General features: G+C 49.5%; 4 protein-coding genes across 7 annotated transcripts in view; 2 read left to right on the top strand and 2 right to left on the bottom strand.

The window, feature by feature from the left end:
* CDC45 (cell division cycle 45) overlaps positions 1-14,595 on the top strand; it is a 44,861-nt gene extending 30,266 nt beyond the window's left edge. Inside the window, exon 19 of the mRNA XM_075110146.1 lies at positions 14,435-14,595. The gene's annotated coding sequence lies outside the window, so the exon portion shown is untranslated. The remainder of the gene's footprint in view (positions 1-14,434) is intronic.
* Positions 1-18,029, bottom strand: part of UFD1 (ubiquitin recognition factor in ER associated degradation 1) — a 436,293-nt gene that overhangs the window by 37,816 nt on the left and 380,448 nt on the right. The window lies entirely within an intron of this gene.
* On the bottom strand, positions 1,496-5,346 carry CLDN5 (claudin 5). The gene has a single exon (XM_075110180.1). The coding sequence runs from the start codon at positions 5,243-5,245 to the stop codon at positions 4,595-4,597; it is 651 nt and encodes a 216-aa protein (XP_074966281.1). The 5' UTR covers positions 5,246-5,346; the 3' UTR covers positions 1,496-4,594.
* LOC142064767 (septin-2) overlaps positions 15,365-18,029 on the top strand; it is a 40,082-nt gene continuing 37,417 nt past the window's right edge. The window contains exon 1 of one of the 3 annotated variants that reach the window (XM_075110159.1): positions 15,365-15,474. The gene's annotated coding sequence lies outside the window, so the exon portion shown is untranslated. Of the gene's footprint in view, positions 15,581-18,029 lie in introns of all 3 variants that reach the window. The other 2 variants (XM_075110158.1, XM_075110160.1) reach the window with 2 other exon arrangements.

Genomic DNA, 18,029 nt, shown 5'->3' with positions numbered 1-18,029 from the left:
GAACGCAGTTATTTCCAAAATACAGGTGAGGCCCCCTTGAGGCTCTGCTTTTGGAATGCTTTATCCTATCACAATCAGTGCACAGGTAAAACAAATGCAATATTTGACCTGGAAAGAGAATTCACCTGCGCTTTCCCGCTTAATCAAATACAGCAGAAATATTTGCTGTGTCTTGCCAAGCAGACTTACAAAAGCAAATCCTCAAACACGTGTACTTAATTAATCATTTTATTTGTTAATATACAAAACAAAAAAGGATGGTTTGTGGGTATCACCTGATGCTGAACACTGCATTAATGTATTGCTGAATATGGCACTTTGATGTGGTGTATGGCTTCTGACAGGCAGGATTCTCATTTAGCATTACCGAGGTATGGATCAGTCTCAGTTTGAGGAAACTCGGTTTACTATTTACCTGCATTTGTGGTCTGAAAAGTGACCAAGGAAGAAGAACAATTTCCTTGCACGGTATTTAGTCAGGGAATAGATTTATAAAGAAAAACCTGGAGTTAGACTGGCTTCTCACTCCAAGGAGCAGATGCCCAACAAACATCTTTGTGCAGGAAAAGGAAATATTTCCTTAAACATCCTGCAGCAAACGTGACTGATTGAGCTTCCTTTTCCCTCTGCCTGGTGCATTTCCCTTCTTTGCACAGACAGGATCTAACCAGATTTGCAGGGTATGAACTGCAGGTTACTTTCAAATTCATAACTATGAAATGGTTCGTTTAGCAGGACAAAGGCCAAGCCGAGCAGACACCCTTTTTCCAACTCAGCATGTGCATAGCAATGGGAGGGTGGCAAGGAGCTTTTGTTAATCTCAAGCCAGCTGGCAAGAATGCTACAAAATGAAGTCTTTGAAGATGTTTTTTCTTGATTTTTAAAGTAACACTTTGTTAGAAAAGCTTGACAATTTTGAAAAGAAAGAAAAAATCTGCAAAACATCGAAGGACTTCCCTGGCAGTCAGATAACTTAGGCAAATTTCCCCGTTAGCAATTAGCCTCCACAGCTTCCCTTAACAGCCATTTTTTTTTCTGTTCTGATGCAACTGTGAAAATGTTTTTCCCCCAGCTTGAATGCACCTTTTTAAAAAACTGGGTGGCAGTAAGGATTAGGGTACCGGGTCAGGTTGGGGCTGATCCAGGCTGCAGTGGGATTTTTTTCTTCCTTTTAGTTTAAACGTGTAGGAATTGAAAGCTTAAAGAGCTCCATGCTTAGAGCTGTTCTCAGAGCAGTTGGGACTCACAGTCCACCTCCTAATGTGCTCACATCACAAGACTAACCGCTGCTACTCGCTCTCTTGCCTGAGGCTCCGGTGGACAGCTGAGATGCTGCCTGCTGGGCAAGGGAGGTCCTGGCGTCCCCGGAGGTGGCCCAGCTCTCCCCCCAAAGGTGGCCCCAGCACAGGCTGCCCTTTGGGCACCGATATCACCCGCCTTCCCCAGCCCGCACAATCTGGTGCCCTTCACAGAAAACAGTAACCCCGTTCAGGGATTGGTTTAGATGTTTTTATTTTTACGTGAAATCATAAATACAAAATAAAAATAGTAAACAAGTGCTATAGATTTCTCTTTTCATTGGGATGAGGTTCAGGCCCGATCCTGAGCACTTCCAAGTCTTAAAGGTCAAGACTCGGTCTTTGCTCTTGGAAAACAAAACATAGCAAAACCCAACGTAGACTTTTACCCTGAAGCCAGTGACACCAGTAACAGCGTTCTCCCGGGTTATTTTTTGAAGCACAGCAACAACTAAGTATACTGAAGGATGATGTTAAATATAAAAATATTTTTTAAAATGGGCCCCACTTCCTGCTAATATTGTTGGGCGCTGCCCCACTGCTGCCGCTGCCCTCAGCGAGACCTCGTTACGTCAGCAGCCAGTTATGTCTTTGGTGGGATGATGCTGTGCTGGCTAGTACATGCACACTTGGCGCTGGCTTCTTCCAAGAGGTCACCTTGTGTGACTGCTTCAGACTTGGGTTAGAAGCGGATACAGCACTGCCGAGGCACAAAGCTATCTATCAAGAAGTTTGGCTTGTTAAACAAATTTCCCTTCCAAGGCGTGGGTTTCCCTCCCTCGCCTCAAGACACCCGCTTTGATTTGATTTTAAATGCCAGCCATGAACTGCCCTGCATGATTTCACCTTTTGGTCGGAGCCCGAATCCTGCAGCACTTGCGAAGGCTCCACAGTGCAGACACACGCAGGCGCGCCTGTCAGTGGGGGCTGGGTTTCAGTTCTTCAAGGCAAGGGGGAGTGAGGTCCAGGATTTGGGCTACTATCTGTTGACTCATTTGCTAGACACAAGAGGGCTGAGTGAGGGTGCAGCGTGTCTATGGGCTGGGTGGCAAACAGAGTTGGAAATTATCATTTAAATTAAAGTAACCATGAAACAAATAAAGGCACCAAACCACATAACGAGCCAACTTTGGTAGATTTCTTGCAAAATATATGCATTTAAATACATTTACAGTTTACAAGGTTACACTGTTTAAAAAATAGTTGCAATGATGAAATACAGAATATTTCATTCTTGTACCAAAACTACATATCACATAACAACAACATTGTAGCTTTTATTTAAATGGAGACAGTATAAGAGCTGCACCTCTTTATAGAGCAAAACTAGTTCTAGACATACTGCTCTGCTTTTGTATTGTCTGATGGACTCAGGCCCTGCAACCTATCTGTTTAAGAAATGAAAGCAGTTATCTTTAAAAGGGTAAATCATGTGCTCTGCTCACTATCCAACATCAGTATTCGCAGGGGCAAGGCTTTAGCCTCTCATTCAGCTCTGTGTACACATTGATACTGCTAGGGTTTTACATTTGCTAAGCAAAGCAAGAATGTGGTCAATGTAGATCTGTCACAAACCCACAGTTATGGTTAGTCCGTAAGTCTCGGCATTATGCTGTCAAGAGTTAATGCTCAGGTTGGGTGTACACTGTATTGCTATGTGGTTGTGAGGGACCCGCGAGGTCGTAGCGTTGGGCTCAGGAATACAAACACCACGCTTCCTCACGAACTCTTGGCAGAAATCTCCTTATGGCGATACAGAGGCTGCCACGATCTGTAGCAGGATTCTGTGTTGGTTTGAAAGTACAAGTATTTCGCATGGAAGAGTATCACACTGGCCCTTAATCCCTCCTTTAAAACAAAGTTTGTCTCTGCAGTGTAAAATGGAAAGGTGTATGCCGATATTCCAGGCTGTGGCAAAGCTTAGCATGTGCTGAGCTCAGAAAATGGGAGTTATGGTGCCCAGAGCATCTTCCTTCCAGTCCGCACAGTGTTACCAGGGCAATCGGGAGGAGCTGAGCACCGCGAGAGCCGTGACTTCACATCTCCCGATTAGCCTGCGTGGAGTCTCAGTCAAAGTATTTGGTAAAATTCTTCTAGCAATTTCTTTGCCTGATTTGGTAAATGAAGGAAAGCACGTGTAACAAAGTTATGGTGGGGAGCCAACCAAGTGCACGTCCAGCTGACCACACAATTCAAAACTGGCAGCAAGCGGGGCTCGGCAAGGCGGCCGTGAACACCCTCCATACCCCAGCCACTAATATCCGGGGCAATTCTCATGTTTCCAGCCTCCTGTAGTGCAGATGAGAGGATGCAGAGTGATGCCCCGCAGAGCCAGGACATACAAAGGTCTCCTGGGTCTCTGAACCCAGTTCTCCAATGGTTCTGGCAACAAGTTCATATTCAAGTAAAAACAGAACAGAAGCTGGTGACGGAGGGGGGATGAAGAACCTCAGGGGCAACCTAATATAATCAGATTTGTACTCCACTAAAGGACAGCAACAGATAGAAAACCCTTTCAAAGGTCTCAGAGACATACAGACCAACACACTTCTCTGAGGGACTGAAACAACTGAAGAAAATCAAGCACTCATCTCCAAACAGCTATTTGCCTGGGGGATTAAGGGCCAAGGTTAGTGTCAAGCTTAAGACAGAATCCCTGGTTTAGTTGCCCAAACAGAAGAACAAAACCCCCTAACCAGCAACAGTCCTAGCGGGAACAGCCAGATGTGGGTTTTCCAGAGAGACTATGAAGAAGGGGAGCTTCTCCTCGGCACGGGGCACACCAGATGGCCCAGGCGCCCCAGCCCTGTGCTGCCCCGGGTGGCACCTGCAGCAAGGGCGGGTGGTGAAGTACTCACAAGTCTGATGGTAAGGCTGGAGACGGGCTGCCAGTGGTGGCGGGAGCTGCGGAGAGCCCGGGCCTGGACGGGGCATCCCAGCAGAGGCTGTTGGGGCTCCTCGGTGCCCCCCGCCACCCCGGGCCGGGAGAGGCTGCCTCGGCGACGTGGTGCGGCCGGGGAGGGCTGTGCTTGGTGGTCAGTACCGGGTCCTCGGTGGTGCCGAGCACGGCACTGCCCACAGCCGAGCAGCCAGACCCACCAGGTAGCCGGGCTGGCGGGCAGCAGGGCGCTGGCCTGCCTAGGGCAGCTGCTTTACGGGGGTCCCCGTTAAGAAGGGACTCTAGGCAGGGGAGCACCGGAGCCCTCCAAGGAGGCTCCCAGCATGAAGCCCTGTGCCGGCCGGCCGGCAGCCATCTGTCCATGCCCCTGCAGGGCCAGGGCGTGGGACAGTCCCGCTCAGACGTAGTTCTTCTTGTCATACTCGCCGTTGGAGGTGGGCCGCCGTGGCGCCGAGTACTTGACGGGGAAGGAGGTCTCATCACGCTGGGAGCAGGAGCAGCAGCAGATGAGGCAGCCCCCGAAGAGCAGCAGGGCTGTGGCCGCCCAGCCGATGTAGAGCGCAGCCCCCATCTCCCGCTTCTTGGACGGCGGCACGGTGGGGTCGTAGAAGTCGCTGATGACGATGTTGGCAAACCAGCAGAGTGGGACGAGGACCAGGACCCCGCAGAGGATGTAGATGGCCCCGCCGGCGATCACAATGCGGGACTTCATCTTGCCGGGCCGGATGCAGTTGGTGCACTGCGCGCCCACCACGGTCACCATCAACGCCACCAGCCCCAGCAGCGCCACGATGACGGTGAGCGCCCGGCCCGCCTGCACCTCGGCCGGCAGCGCCAGGATGGAGTCATACACCTTGCACTGCATCTGCCCCGTGCTCTGCACCACGCAGTTCATCCACAGCCCTTCCCAGATGGTCTGCGCCACCACGATGTTCACGTCGATGAAGGCGGACACCTGCCACATGGGCAGCCCGCAGGCCAGGATCACCCCTACCCAGCCCAGGATGCCCAGCCCCAGCCCCAAAATCTCCAGCGCCGCCGAAGTCATGTCGCTGCTGCCGCTGCTCCACCAAAGCCTCCGGAGAAGGGACTTCGCCGGGTCTCCGCAGTGCCCCGGGCGGCTCAGCCGGCTCTGAGAGCTGCCGCCGCCGGGCAGCGCTATATGAGGGGCGGCGGGGCGCCCTCCCTCCGCCCGCCCCCCGCCTGGCCCGGCCCCTTCCCGCGGAGGGGGGCGGCAGCACGGCCGGGGGCCGGGGGGGGTGGCCCTCGCCGCGGCCGGCAGCCGGCTGCGGGGGGGTCTCGCAGGGGCGCTGCCCGCTGCCGGGAAGGCGTGCGGCTGCGGGGATCTGCTCCCGCACTTGGGCCGCTCGGAGATCTGCCTTTCCGCACCGTTATCCGTGCGTTGCCTTTTTACTCACAGTAAATAGTGCAGGCGCCCAGCGGCACGGCGTCGGGATGGTGAGCGCCTAACCGAGCACTGCCCGAGAGGCTGAGTGCGCCGGCTGACCCGCACACCTACCTCCCGCACACCGTGGCTGGCAGAAGCGTGAGCGAGCACCACCAAACGCCTTAGGAACCACCCTGAAAACGGGGGAGCTTTGTGAACGGGGTCTGCGCATCAGCTGCCAGTGCCAATGGACAGATCTTAGTTCGCTCCAGGAAGAATAATTGCTGTTAGCTTACGCCAGGCATGAAACTCTGTTTGTTTTGGTACTGGAGCCAAGAGCAAGACATTCCATTTAAATAGGTTGCCACAAAGATTTCAAACTTCACTTTACTGTTTTAATTGCTCGAGTACATTTCAAATCTTTATGGTGTGCCAGTGAGCTAAGTGCCTGTATCAAAAAGAGTGTATTTGCAAGAGGTTTTGTCATCAGGCCGTGCAGATGCTGTAATTGCTACAGTCTCTTCATGGGCCACGGGCGTCCTGGGTCATCCTTGCCAAGAAAGCTGGGTTCAAGCCCTGCAGGCCAGGGGCAGCTCGCAGCCCCTCCAGGCTGGCAGCTGTGGCAGGGAGTGCTGGGGCTGGTGCGAACACTGCTGTTGCAGCCGCAGTAGAAGGAGAACAGACCTCACCAGCTGCCTCACAGTGCCCAAGGAGCTGCCACCCAGCAGCTTCCCACGGGGTGCCCCGAGAAAGGCTTGCTTTGGTTTATCTTAAATAAATTTAAATGTTTTAGACAAAATTGAAAGTTATGTTCACACTGATTTTTGAACTGTTTTGGCTAGGTTTGGTTTCGGCTAGCCCAAAGTGTCCTTCGGGTGAGGTGGAGATCACAGAGTTGAAAATAACGCATTTCCTGCCCCTGCGTAAGCGGTTTTGTCTGTTGTACAGTAATTTACAGCATGTATTATGATATGCTAATATTTGTGATGCAAATATTAGGACAGACATGAATGCAGCATGAATGGCAAAGTCCGTGTGCGAAGCAGCAGCAGCAGAAAAAATGATAAGCAAAGGTTAAAGGAATCATATGCATCGACAGCCGGGGACGTGACCGACAGCTTAACACTGAGCAATGCCCTGCTTACATCCTGACAGTGGCGGCACTGATGACTCTTACGCAGAGGACCAGAGCACTGGTAACATGAGGATTGCAACAAGGTCACAGCACGCTGGATGTGGCTTTCACCTCTTTTTTTTCTTTTTTCCAACCAGAAGACAAACTTTAGCCACAAGATGCACAAAAAAGACACAGAAGAACGCGAGCAGCTCGTGGACCATCAGTGTGTGGACATACTGACACATGATGACTGCAGCCTCCCATTGATTATCTCCGAGCAGCTGTAAACACTTCCAGCATGGAAAATCTCTTCCTAACAGAGGCGGCCTGGAAAACAGAGTGAAGAGGAGTTATCTCCTCTTCCAGCTGCCTATGAAATATGTACAGTTTACTTCAGTTATTTAAAACTGTAAATTCCAGTGTGCAAGTCCAGGAGGAATGTGTGACTGGGGCTTGCAGTCTGTCAAACTGAGGCTGCTTACAATCACTCAGAAAAGCCACTGGTGTCAGGGAGAGGAGAATGTGCAAAAGAACCAGCCACAGAGACAGAGACATCTCAGAGGTGGACAGGAAGAAACCCAGAACACAGGCTGAAACTGAATAACATCTGTATTTATGATGATAATAATGATTATATAGAAAACAGCACAGAAGAACAATTAAAAAAGGGGGGAGAAATGCCAGTTATCTTAGCCCATAAGCACAGGAAAGCCCCACCCTTGCCACTTGCCCGGGAGCACGGAACTTTGAATTTCCTCCGATAAATGGCCTGTGCGTGCTGTGATGCCGGCCGGGAGGCACCCACGGGGCCTGCACAGCTGCCCGGGCCTTTGGGCTGAGAGGGGACACCAGCACAGGGCTTGCGGTACCCCTGCAGCCCTCACCCCACCTTCCCTCGCTACCTGTTACCGAGCAACTGATTCCTACAAATCACTTAATCCAAGATAATTATTTTGCTGGGGAAATATATGCTTAATAATCACCGGGTAAACCAACCTTTCTGTTTAGAGGCATTTCCACTCCTGCTATTTCACCTTTGTCCGTTTGTTTCTTTTCCTTACCCCAGGTATTAGGTTTTATCCTGGCTACTGGCAACGACCTCCATTTTTAATTACTCTGTTCCCTGCTCCTGAAAGTGAGCACTTGTTGCGCAGGCTACCCTTAATGAGCCGGTCAGTGCAAGGTGCTCACTGCTCTGCTTACTTGACTTACTGCTGACTTGACCGACCCAGCTGCCGGGGGCCTGAGGACCCTGTCAGCTCCAGCACGTTGTGGCTCCTGATGGTGTTAATGTCACAACACCAGGAATTAGTTTAAACTCCCAGAAATGAAAAGGTTCTAATTTCTTAAAAGGAAACACAAATCAGCATGATGTTTTTCTTGGGATTTTAAGTAATCGCTACTTAATAAATTAAATTCTTGCTGGTAAAGTCTGGGTTCCTTTCAATTCAAAGGCATGATGTTGCTGCAGCAAAGTAGCTCATTAACAAATGACCGTTATTGCCATTACATCTGCTACTGCTCCAGCTATGTATGCATTAAATTATTCTAGGGGGATTACATAGGGGGGCTTTGCTGCTTGTAAAAATGGGCGGAAGCGGTATTCAAGCGGAGAACAATTGCACAGAAGCCATACTATAGCAAGAGGGGCTTTGGGATTAGAGGTGATTGTGTTTTCACGCTTTTCCTGACATAATCAGGACAAACACCAGGCGCAGCGTTACTGGGAGGGCTGCTAAGGGGGGTCCAGGCGCCTACTAGCATTGTTTGTCCCGGAGTATGAGCCCTGTACCACGGCACAGAGGAACCGCTGCGCCCGGCCCTCCAGCCTTGCTAGGGCCTCGCTCAGCGCCAACGCATCCCACCGGCAATGTTTAGACAGATTTGCTTTTTGGGACCTGAAATGTAGCCTGCAGAGTGCACTTGGTCTGTAACTTGTGGAGTGTCCCTTACCTATGTGCTTCTGCTCCTTCTCATCCCTAAAACGTTAAACATCTGGAAGACAGAGAAGAAAATGACATTTGGTACCAAGCTTACGCCCAAACCTAAGACAGAGTACGAGTCAAAAGATGAATTAAAAGCCCAGTGGTCTCAAGACAGCTTACCATAACTTTTGGATCAGACATAAGCAAAGGTGAAGAATCACCTTTGCTTTCTAATTAGTGGTGAAATAAAGGCAAGGAGATTTACAAATAGAGGCGTTTGGCAGGGGTTGTTCTTCATTTAGAAAGCTTGAGTTTTCTCCGTGAAGACTACTCTTCTCTGAATTATCCTTTAAAATGCAACTGTTTTTCCCAAGAGAAGAGGTTTAGTCAGAGCTTGAGTGCACATACTGTCTTCTACAGTAAGACAGGCCTCCGTGAAGTTCCTGCATGTCAGCAGTGCCAATGTGTCTTCAGACCAGTGTGAGACATCAGGAGACTGGCCCATAGGAATGAGTCCGTGTCAGATGAGCAGGTATTACAGAATGAAAGCACACTATTTCACCATAGGAGTTATCTCGAGTTCATTTCTTTTGGAAAGAAGCTGAGGTGGTTAGCGGGAAATTCTCACTTCCCATCTTAGTTCGTCATTTGAATGAAGAGAAGCAATGATTTAAAAGCCACACCAGAATTTTGCAAGAGGGACCAGTAATGCTCTGTGACAGCTGATGATGATGTAGGATCCGTCACCTATTTTAGTACAAATGTTGCTGCTGCCCTTCAGCATTGAGAAATGGATGCCCACGCTGCTCTGCCCCCTCAGTGGTGATCTGTCAAGACTCACGTAAAAGAAAGGAAGGAAACAGATTTCTGTAGTTGGAAAAGCAGTGAAAGAGGTTACAGATCTGCTTCCAGCCTTCATATATTTGCTGCTGTATATCCCTCGGCAAAGCAAGTTGTCCTAGCCCTGTGTCAGCCTCTGCGCTTTACACACACCCTCCGCCCGGGATATTTTTGTGAACTGCTGACTGGCAGTGCCAGGGAGCCGGGGGCGGGGGGTTCCACCTGGCATATACGTGGTGGGAATACCGAGGCAGTGTTATGAGTGTGTCCTGGTTACAGCTGGGATAGAGTTAATTTTATTCACAGTACCTAGTACAGGGCTACGTTTTGGTTTTGTGCTGAAAACAGTGTTGATAATGCAGAGATGTTTTAGCTGTTGCTGAGCAGTGCTTACACTAGTCAAGGACTTTTTCAGCTCCCCACACTCTGCCGGGTGCACAAGGGTAAGGAGGGGGCACAGCCAGGACAGCTGACCCCGACTGACCCCAGGGCTGTCCCACACTGTACGGTGCCATGCTCAGCGTATAGAGCTGGGGGAGGAGGAGGAGGAAGGGAGGAACATTCGGGGTGATGGCATTTGTGTCCCAAGTCACCGTTAGGCGTGATGGAGCCCTGCTGTCCTGGGGACGGCTGAACCTGCCTGCCCATGGGAAGGAGTGAAGGAATTCCTTGTTTTGCTTTGCTTGTGTGCACGGCTTTTGTTTTCCCTGTTAAACTGTCTTTATCTCAACCCACGAGCTTTCTTACTGGTACCCCTCCGATTCTCTCCCCCATCCCACCAGGGAGGAGTGAGTGAGCGGCTGGGTGGGGCTTAGTTGCCAGCCAGGGTTAAACCGTGACAGAGCGCTTTCCTCATGCAATGAGGAAATTAGTTGTGCTAAACCATCATTAGAACCGAGTTCTACACCTCCCTGCTCAAATTCCTCTACCCAAAACCCTCTGGATCAGCATTTGCAACTTCCCCGTCATTGGAATTGATCTTCGTATCTCCATGCCTTACTAAAGCACCCCGACAGGATCGTTTCCAGTGGCCACTGTCGCGGCCAGCTGGGCTGCACTGCTGAGGGGCTGTGCACCTAACTCTTGAGCACTGTGTGTTCTGAATTTGGCTTTCCAGAGGACACTGCGGTGCCACTGGGAGCCACTGCCCAGTGTTAACGGTGTTTCAGGACACTTCATACAGTGAATGATGGCCCTTTCCCAAAGCTTACCGTGTCCCGTCTATAGATGAGCATCTAGACAGCCTGATCATCCCACTTGCCAAGAGATCACAAGGAATACGTGCTTAGGCCGTGTCACTTCAAATACCTCCCTTTAATGCTATAGGCAGTTCTTGAGAATGTGTTAAAGGTTGTGGGGCAGAGGTGGAAAAGCTGTAGGAAATACGCATTGTTTGATGCCTAAGGGCCCATTCTACATCATGTTTCCTATCAGGAGAACTGTAGTTTAATTTTGTCCTCTTCCAAAGTTAGCCTCCTTCCACAGGCTGCGGTGTACCAGGATCCTGGTAGATCTCTTTCCCACGTAATTGTTGGGAAATCGCCTCAGATGTCATTTTGTAAAGAACAGTGTCAGCAAGGACAAATGCCATTGTTTTAAATATCCATTGCAGATGTTAAAAGTATTTAGTAATGACATGACCATGAAGTTACTGAAAACTGTTCAGGGCTAGCGATGGGGAATGTGCTCTGTTTATCTAGTGCCCCTGGAAATCTGCGTTCCTGGGAACGCACGAGAGGTTTGGGACACCTCCTCTGATTATGACAGCGATTAGTTCTGAGCAACGCTGTCCCTTTTCTTAACAAGGCACGTCTGAGGCAAGGCCCGTATTTGGGGATAGCGTGCGTCTGTTTTGTCAATTCCGATTCCCTTCTTAAACGTGTTTCCAGTGAGAGGAAAGGATGGCTGTTACTGCTGAAAGGGTGCAAAGCGTCTCCTATTCCAGAGAAAAGTTTTAGATTCTTCTTATTGCTTCTTCGTTTGCATAATTAGTCTCTTGCAAAGGTGGTCTTGTGCACGCTTGTATATGCAGAATAATCACTTCTATTCCTCCGAGACTGCTGTAATTCAAACATGATCTTTGTTTCCTGTCCTGCGTCACTAAGAATGCACTTTGGTTTTGGTTTGGGTTTGTTTTTTTTTTTCCCAGCAAGGGAAAAGACTTATCTGTTGCAGTTTTTCTTATGGGTTACTAAATAACTTGGAAAGTAGCTTGTGTCAGTAAATCCTGGTGCACCCACAGATAGTGGCTTCCTGTTCGTACACTACCAGAGCCCCAGCTCTGAGCTGCGCGCTTCAGAAGGGCTCAGCAGTGAGACCAGCTTTCAGCGGACCTGCCATTTCCGATTCCCGATGCAACACGCCTGCAGAAACACAGAAAATTTGAGACGTTAGAATGGTTCACCCCGTTAGTGATTCCGTAGATAAAGCACTACTCAGAAGAGGATATCACATTACCAATTTACCAAGTACTAACAGAGAATGGGAAGTTCGCCCTTAAATTTCTGTCTATCATCACACCCAAATACTAAAAATTAGCCCAGGGAGTGTCTAAATTAGAGTATTTGACATTTACACTAGTTATGGTCAAAGTACTTTTTTCTCTGGCAATCCTTTAAACGAGGATGTCACCCACAGTGTGCAGCTCTTACATATTTATTTCTAAAAGGTTTGGTCCTGGAGCCACGTTCTGTACTTTAGCAAAGCACACACAAATATTCTGAGTCAAACACAAACTTACAACTTATGGAAATGAAAAGGATTTATGCATATGCTTAAGAATAAGTTGTTTAATCAGGACTTGAGTAATTTTATCTCCAGGGAATATTGGGAGAGTTGAAGATGCTCAGTGTCTTACAGCAGTGGGCCGATATCCCCGTGAGTTGCTCTTATAGCGCAGCCATTACAGCCATCGCACATAATTTTAGGCTCAAATTCCAAACATTCAGCTATGTGAGGAACAGCCTCAACTGAAAGAAAGGCGAAGTAAAAGGGATCTCATAACTGAAAAGAGACAGTTTCATTTGGTCTAAGCAGCCTATCTTCCTTTTTTTTTTTTTAAATTTAATAGAAATAATGCCAAGGAACATGGGGTTGTTTTATCTATCAAAATTCAATTTAGTTTCAGTTATATGGTGGTATTTATTTTACTACAATCAGTATCATACCATTTTCTCCGTTAAGGCGCAGCACAAAAGTTACACAATGCCTTTTGCTGAATGGATGAGGTATTTCTAACTTGCTAAGACGTGACTCCACACAAAGTTAAGATTTGAATTCAAGGAAGGACTCTAATTGTGCTTTTGCTAATGTAAACCTAGATGTATCAGGAACTTTTATAAAGGGCATTTGAGCTTCCAAGGGAAGGATAAAACAAAATACTTTCAGAAATAATAATTGCGGGAATGAGTGTTTCACAGTGAGGCTGCTGTTCACTGCATTAACATTTCCAGACTAATGATTTAGGAGGAACGGTGTTCTTCAATACAACGATTTCTTCTGTTTGCACCTCTGCTAATACTAGTGTGGGAAGTAACAAATATGCAGGACGTCTTTTGGGGGCATGCGCTCTCTGTAGGTTTCTGCAGCGCAGCGTTTCCCAGTTACAGGCACCAGCTAGCTCCAGTTCTGCTGCTTGGCGATCCTGCAGGCTGCGGTTTCATAGTAGGTCTCCAAAGAGGTTTCAAAAGTAACAAAAGTACATTTTCAGCAAGTGCATAAGGCGCTGTAAAACTCATTGTCACAGGATGCTAATGCCAAATGTTGAGATGGGTTCAAAAAGCAACAGGAAAAATTCATGGAAGAGAAAACTGTAAAGATAAACGTTCTGGCTCAGGAAGCTGCTGAGCACCGGACCGCTGGGAGCTGGGAGGATACACAGACACGGTGCTACTATTATCTTCCTCTGAGCATCTGCTACTGAGCACTGCAGAGGCAGGGCACTGCCCCAAGTGCCTCTCCTCATGTTACTTTCTGGCGTAATGGGACGGCTCTGGGGGGACTGTGACTTCCCTGAACGTTTTGTGTGACAGTTGGTCAGCATCTGATTGAGCCACAACACAGGAAAATTACTGGTAGGCCCCAACGATGAGGCATATGAAAGTTCTGGGGAGTGCTTCACCCCTCGCACTAAATCCTGCCAAAGGAAAGGAGTGACAGTGATGGGAAAGCACTATCACCCACTAGGCTCCGTGCTGATGGCAGTCCGTAGTTCGGCATGGCCCACGCTAATCTCTTGTAACTTCCTCAAGTGCTCGATAGTTATTTGTAATAGCAGTTTATGTGTGTAAAATACCGCGCGCATCACCGTGTTCTAATTTAGCAAAAGAAAGAAAATCTGCCACTGTTGTTCCTTTGGTGATGGTACAAAACACCTCTGTGGGTATCCATGGAGTAATTTAAAATAAGACCTTTATTTCTAAAGATGACTGAAATGCCATCTTTTAACCCCTCCAAGAAGGTAGCGCATAACAGTACTTTGTGCTGTAACGTTACACTTTGTCCTAGGAAACGGAACTCGGTTGCGCTTTCGTTGGCTTTTATCTCGTTCCTACTCAGATTACATCGATGCTCGGTTAATAATATGAGCACAATGTGAATTAGCAAATAATGCCAGTCTGCCTTCGGCAGCATTTGTTTCACTTCCACACTTTCCTGTTGTGAGCTGCAACCCTGTTGGCTTAATGGATGGAAATACGGACAAAACCAGAAACGTGCTTCTTGGCATTCAGAATTGTAAGCCAAAAGATTTGCTGCTAGGTTGCACATACAAACTGCCCTCTGCACAATGTTCGGATGGATCACTAGGGAATTCCCAGAGCTCAGCTCTTGCAGCTGGAAGGTTGAAGAAAGCCTTCCCTAAACTTCTGCTGATACCCTGATTTAATCTTGTCAGCCTTGTATTGAGTGTTTGAGCTATGGAACACTTTCATCACGAGAAAGTGACCCAGTTCTGTAATCTGACTGCAGGTATCATTCACACTCTGGGTTTGTGTCTGCTGGAGCCCCTGATACCTCAGAGAACTTGCCGGCGGGAATCCCACTCACCCCTTCAGCGATGACACCAGCCGAGGCACACTGACTCTCGCTTGGCCAGAGGGAATGCCGTGACGGAAGAGGATCGCAGTGGTGTAGGTAGAATGAGCGCACTGGGGTTTCTTGCACAATGGGAGATAAATTTGCTTCACTCGTGGATGAGCAGCTGAAAACCAAGTGGGCTTACGTTACACACTGCATTACAGTCAAACAGCACAAAGTTTAAGCTAGATTTCCCCCTGGCTATCACGCCTACCATACCAAAAGCTTTTCCACTGTGAAGGACTTGCTGAAACCTGCTGTAGGTAGAGGCTGAAAGCTCAGCGGCGTTTGGGTAGGAAACAGGAGACAAACAACTTGAGAAGGGGATATTTTAAGCAGAAGGGGCTCTGACTGTGTTTCATTCTTGAAGGTTAACTCGTGTGTGAGTGTACCGAGACCGTCTGTACGAGGCAGATGCCCATGCGTGCCGCTGGCGGGATGTGACGCTGTGGTGGTAGGACAGCCTTGTATCATTTCAAAGCCATCACCACCACAGCGCTGGCTACCGTGTGGTGTAGTCGGAGCTCGGGAGTGACCTCCCGAGGGGCGCCTCTATCAGGCGAGCCTTCCTCCCATGTTTTTCCCTTTGGGAAGCCAGCAGGATGAGGCGATGTCCCCTGTGTTGGAGCGGGGCACTCCTGGACGAAGCGGGAGGCGGCCGGCTGCGGAGTGCTGGGGGACACCGCAGGGCCGCACCGATCCCTCCCCGGGCGATGAGGGGCGATCCCTGCCCGGGGGACGAGGGGCGACCCCTCCCACCCGCACCGCGTCCCGCCAGCCCGCCCGCACGGTCTCCTTGGCAACGCCCCGCCGGCCCTCGGCGCCACGCGGGCGCGCTGGGCAGGGACGCTCTATCCCTCCTCTCGCTCGTCCCGCAGCAGCGCCTCGTTGCTATCCCGGGAAGAGGCCTAGACCATAGAGTCGCGGGGAGGGTAGGCAGGCGCTCGGCCGCGGTGGCGTGTGGGATGCGGGAGGGCTCCGCAGTGGGTCGCGGCCTGGCAGGCGGGGACCGGCGGGAGGGCGCGGCCGCGGGCTCAGGTAAGCGCCGGGGCCGGGCCGCCTCCTCTGGCAGGCGGGTGGGTGCCTCCGGGCCGGGCCCGCCTCCCGCTGCCCCCCGGCCTGGCCCGGCCCGGCCGTGCCCGCGGCCGCCAGCGGGGCGGTGGGACGGGCCTGGCCCCGCAGCTCGCCCGCGGCGGCCTGTGCTCCGTGCGCGGCCTAGGCCCCCGGCCCGGCCCGGGGCCAGGCATCGAGGCCGATGTGTGAGGACGGGCAAAGCCCCGCAGGCGGGCCGTGGGCCGCTCACCCGCGCCTTCACTCGCTGTAACGCCAGGCAGGCGTTCCTTGTGCGGCGCGGAGGGACCAGGGGTGCGGGGTGGGGGGGCCGCTGTCTGCGCGGGGCCTTCCTCGGGTGTCTTCAAAACGTCCCCCGGAGCGCGGCCTGCGGCGGGGAGCGGGAGAGGGTCCCCCAGGGAGAGGTGCAGGGTTCCGCTACCTGGTGCGGCGCCCGCCTGGTTTGGCAATGGGTGGAACAAGCGCGTTTAGGCCTTGCATTATCGTTCGCCTGGAGGTTAGAGACTGTGCGGTGTCGTGGGGCATAAGCATGATTTGGTGGTGATTTAAAGCACTGACATATCACTGTTTGCTGTGCATTGTCAGCATGTACACAATTATAGTTAAGTTTTGTGGGTGTGAGGTAGAGCTGCCTATTTCCCCATGACTGATCATGGTAATGTGTTTAGCTTTTTAACTTAAAAAAAAAAAACCCCTGCTTTTCACATTTATGGGTCTGTTTTACATTATTTTTCTCTGATACAGTAGCTCTGGGAAAACACTGTCAAAAGCTGCTTGTGGAGGAAGCACATAATTACTAAAACTGATCATTAATGTGAGCAGTATCGTTGCCTCCTTTATGCTTCTTGAGTGACTGTGTTTATTGAAATAACAGGAAGAGAGGAAGTTGTCTAGAGCAATATGTTAACATTGCAGTGGAACTTTCAATAAAATATTTAGGGTTAGAGCTCTAGATGCATGCATTGTTTCCTCTAGACCTTTACCTTTTAAGAACAGTGCTCGTAGATGGCTCCCTTACTTGCTTAGCTCTTGCCTCCCTTTGCTGTGCATGTGTGCACTGTTAAGTCACAGAAGTGTTACAAGTTGTGATGAACAGCAGTGCATTCCCATTAACAATCGATGTGGTGCGTCATTGATTCAAACATGTTACCAGAATGAAGACTGTAAAACTCCTGAGTGCGCATTCAAAGACAGAGCAGAGGCATACGCTTGGCTTTGGTCTACCTGCGGGTGCCACAGCTGGGTTTTGTGGTTGTTGTGGCCTTTGCTGTTAAATTCTGTATTTGGTGAAAGTGATACAGTCACCTTCCTGAATAAGAGTTGCTCAGAATGCATTTGGTTGTTAGTGGGTAAAAGAGGCTTCCTTCAGTCGGTAACATCTGGTTTTAATGAGGAAAATGGAATTGTCTGGGATTGTTGATACCGAGGGAATGACACGGCTCCCCGGCAGCTTCTGGGAAGTGGTTCCAGCCAGAGGTGAGGGTGTGCTATGAACAAAGCATGACACAGAGAACGGGCTTTGCGAGAATCGGGTGATTCATACAACTTTGATAGCGTAAGCTACCAAAAAAAGCTTTGTATTTGGCTATGCCGGTACCCAGTGTTCACTGGAATACAGTGAGGAAATCCTTAATTTTCACATAAATTCCTTTGTTTCTCTGCAAGACACTTGGAGAAGTTATACATTTTTTAAAAAAATTATTTGCTTCTGTGCCTCAGTACTTGACTCTGACATTTCTGTGGGTTTTTGTAGTTCTTTTTGTGAGAAACCACAAATATTGGTATGTTACTGAGATATTTTTAGCGTTTGTCTGTCGTCTTTAAGTCTGAAAAGGTGCCTTCAGAATGCTAATGTTGTTGAGACCACTTCTAGCACTTGGAACCCTACTCAGGTCTCTACTGCTTTCAGTGGTTCCTTATTAGGTTATTAAATACTTTTTAAAAAGTATTTATCAGATTTATATGATCTCCGATGGAAGGAAAGAGGCCTCATTTGATAAATCATGGGGGCTGTTCTGCTTGTAGAGAATGGTTGGTAAGGTCCCTCTAAAGTGATTATTTAAAAATGTTCTTTAATATCCTTATATGGAAACACTCTTTGTACATTTTTCATAGTGTTTTCTTTGTGCTCGTGCCTATTAAGAAGCTCCCAGTCTGCCTGTTCCTAAGAGTTTACTTCTTGCATCCTGACAGGAACAAAGGAAATGACCCATTTTCCTTCCTCTCTCTTTCTCTCTCACTGGAATACTTTCCTTAGCAGAAGGCGGCAGGAGGGCATGTTCCAGGCCTCTGTGCCTCCAGAGGAGGCAGCTGTAGCTGAACTTCGTGGTGACCCGCTCCCTCAGACTGCACAGCAGCATGCTGTTCAGGCTGGGGATTTGTTGGGGTCCGAAAGGAGACTTTGTTTTCATATCTG

This window comes from Phalacrocorax aristotelis, chromosome 15 (assembly GCF_949628215.1).
Source record: "Phalacrocorax aristotelis chromosome 15, bGulAri2.1, whole genome shotgun sequence".
Taxonomy (NCBI): Eukaryota; Metazoa; Chordata; class Aves; order Suliformes; family Phalacrocoracidae; genus Phalacrocorax; species Phalacrocorax aristotelis.
This window is presented reverse-complemented; position numbering and strand designations above follow the sequence as displayed.

Bases quoted from the DNA above. Each gene is read 5' to 3' on its own strand.
- CLDN5 (XM_075110180.1), bottom strand. From the start codon at position 5,245: ATGACTTCGGCGGCGCTGGAGATTTTGGGGCTGGGGCTGGGCATCCTG.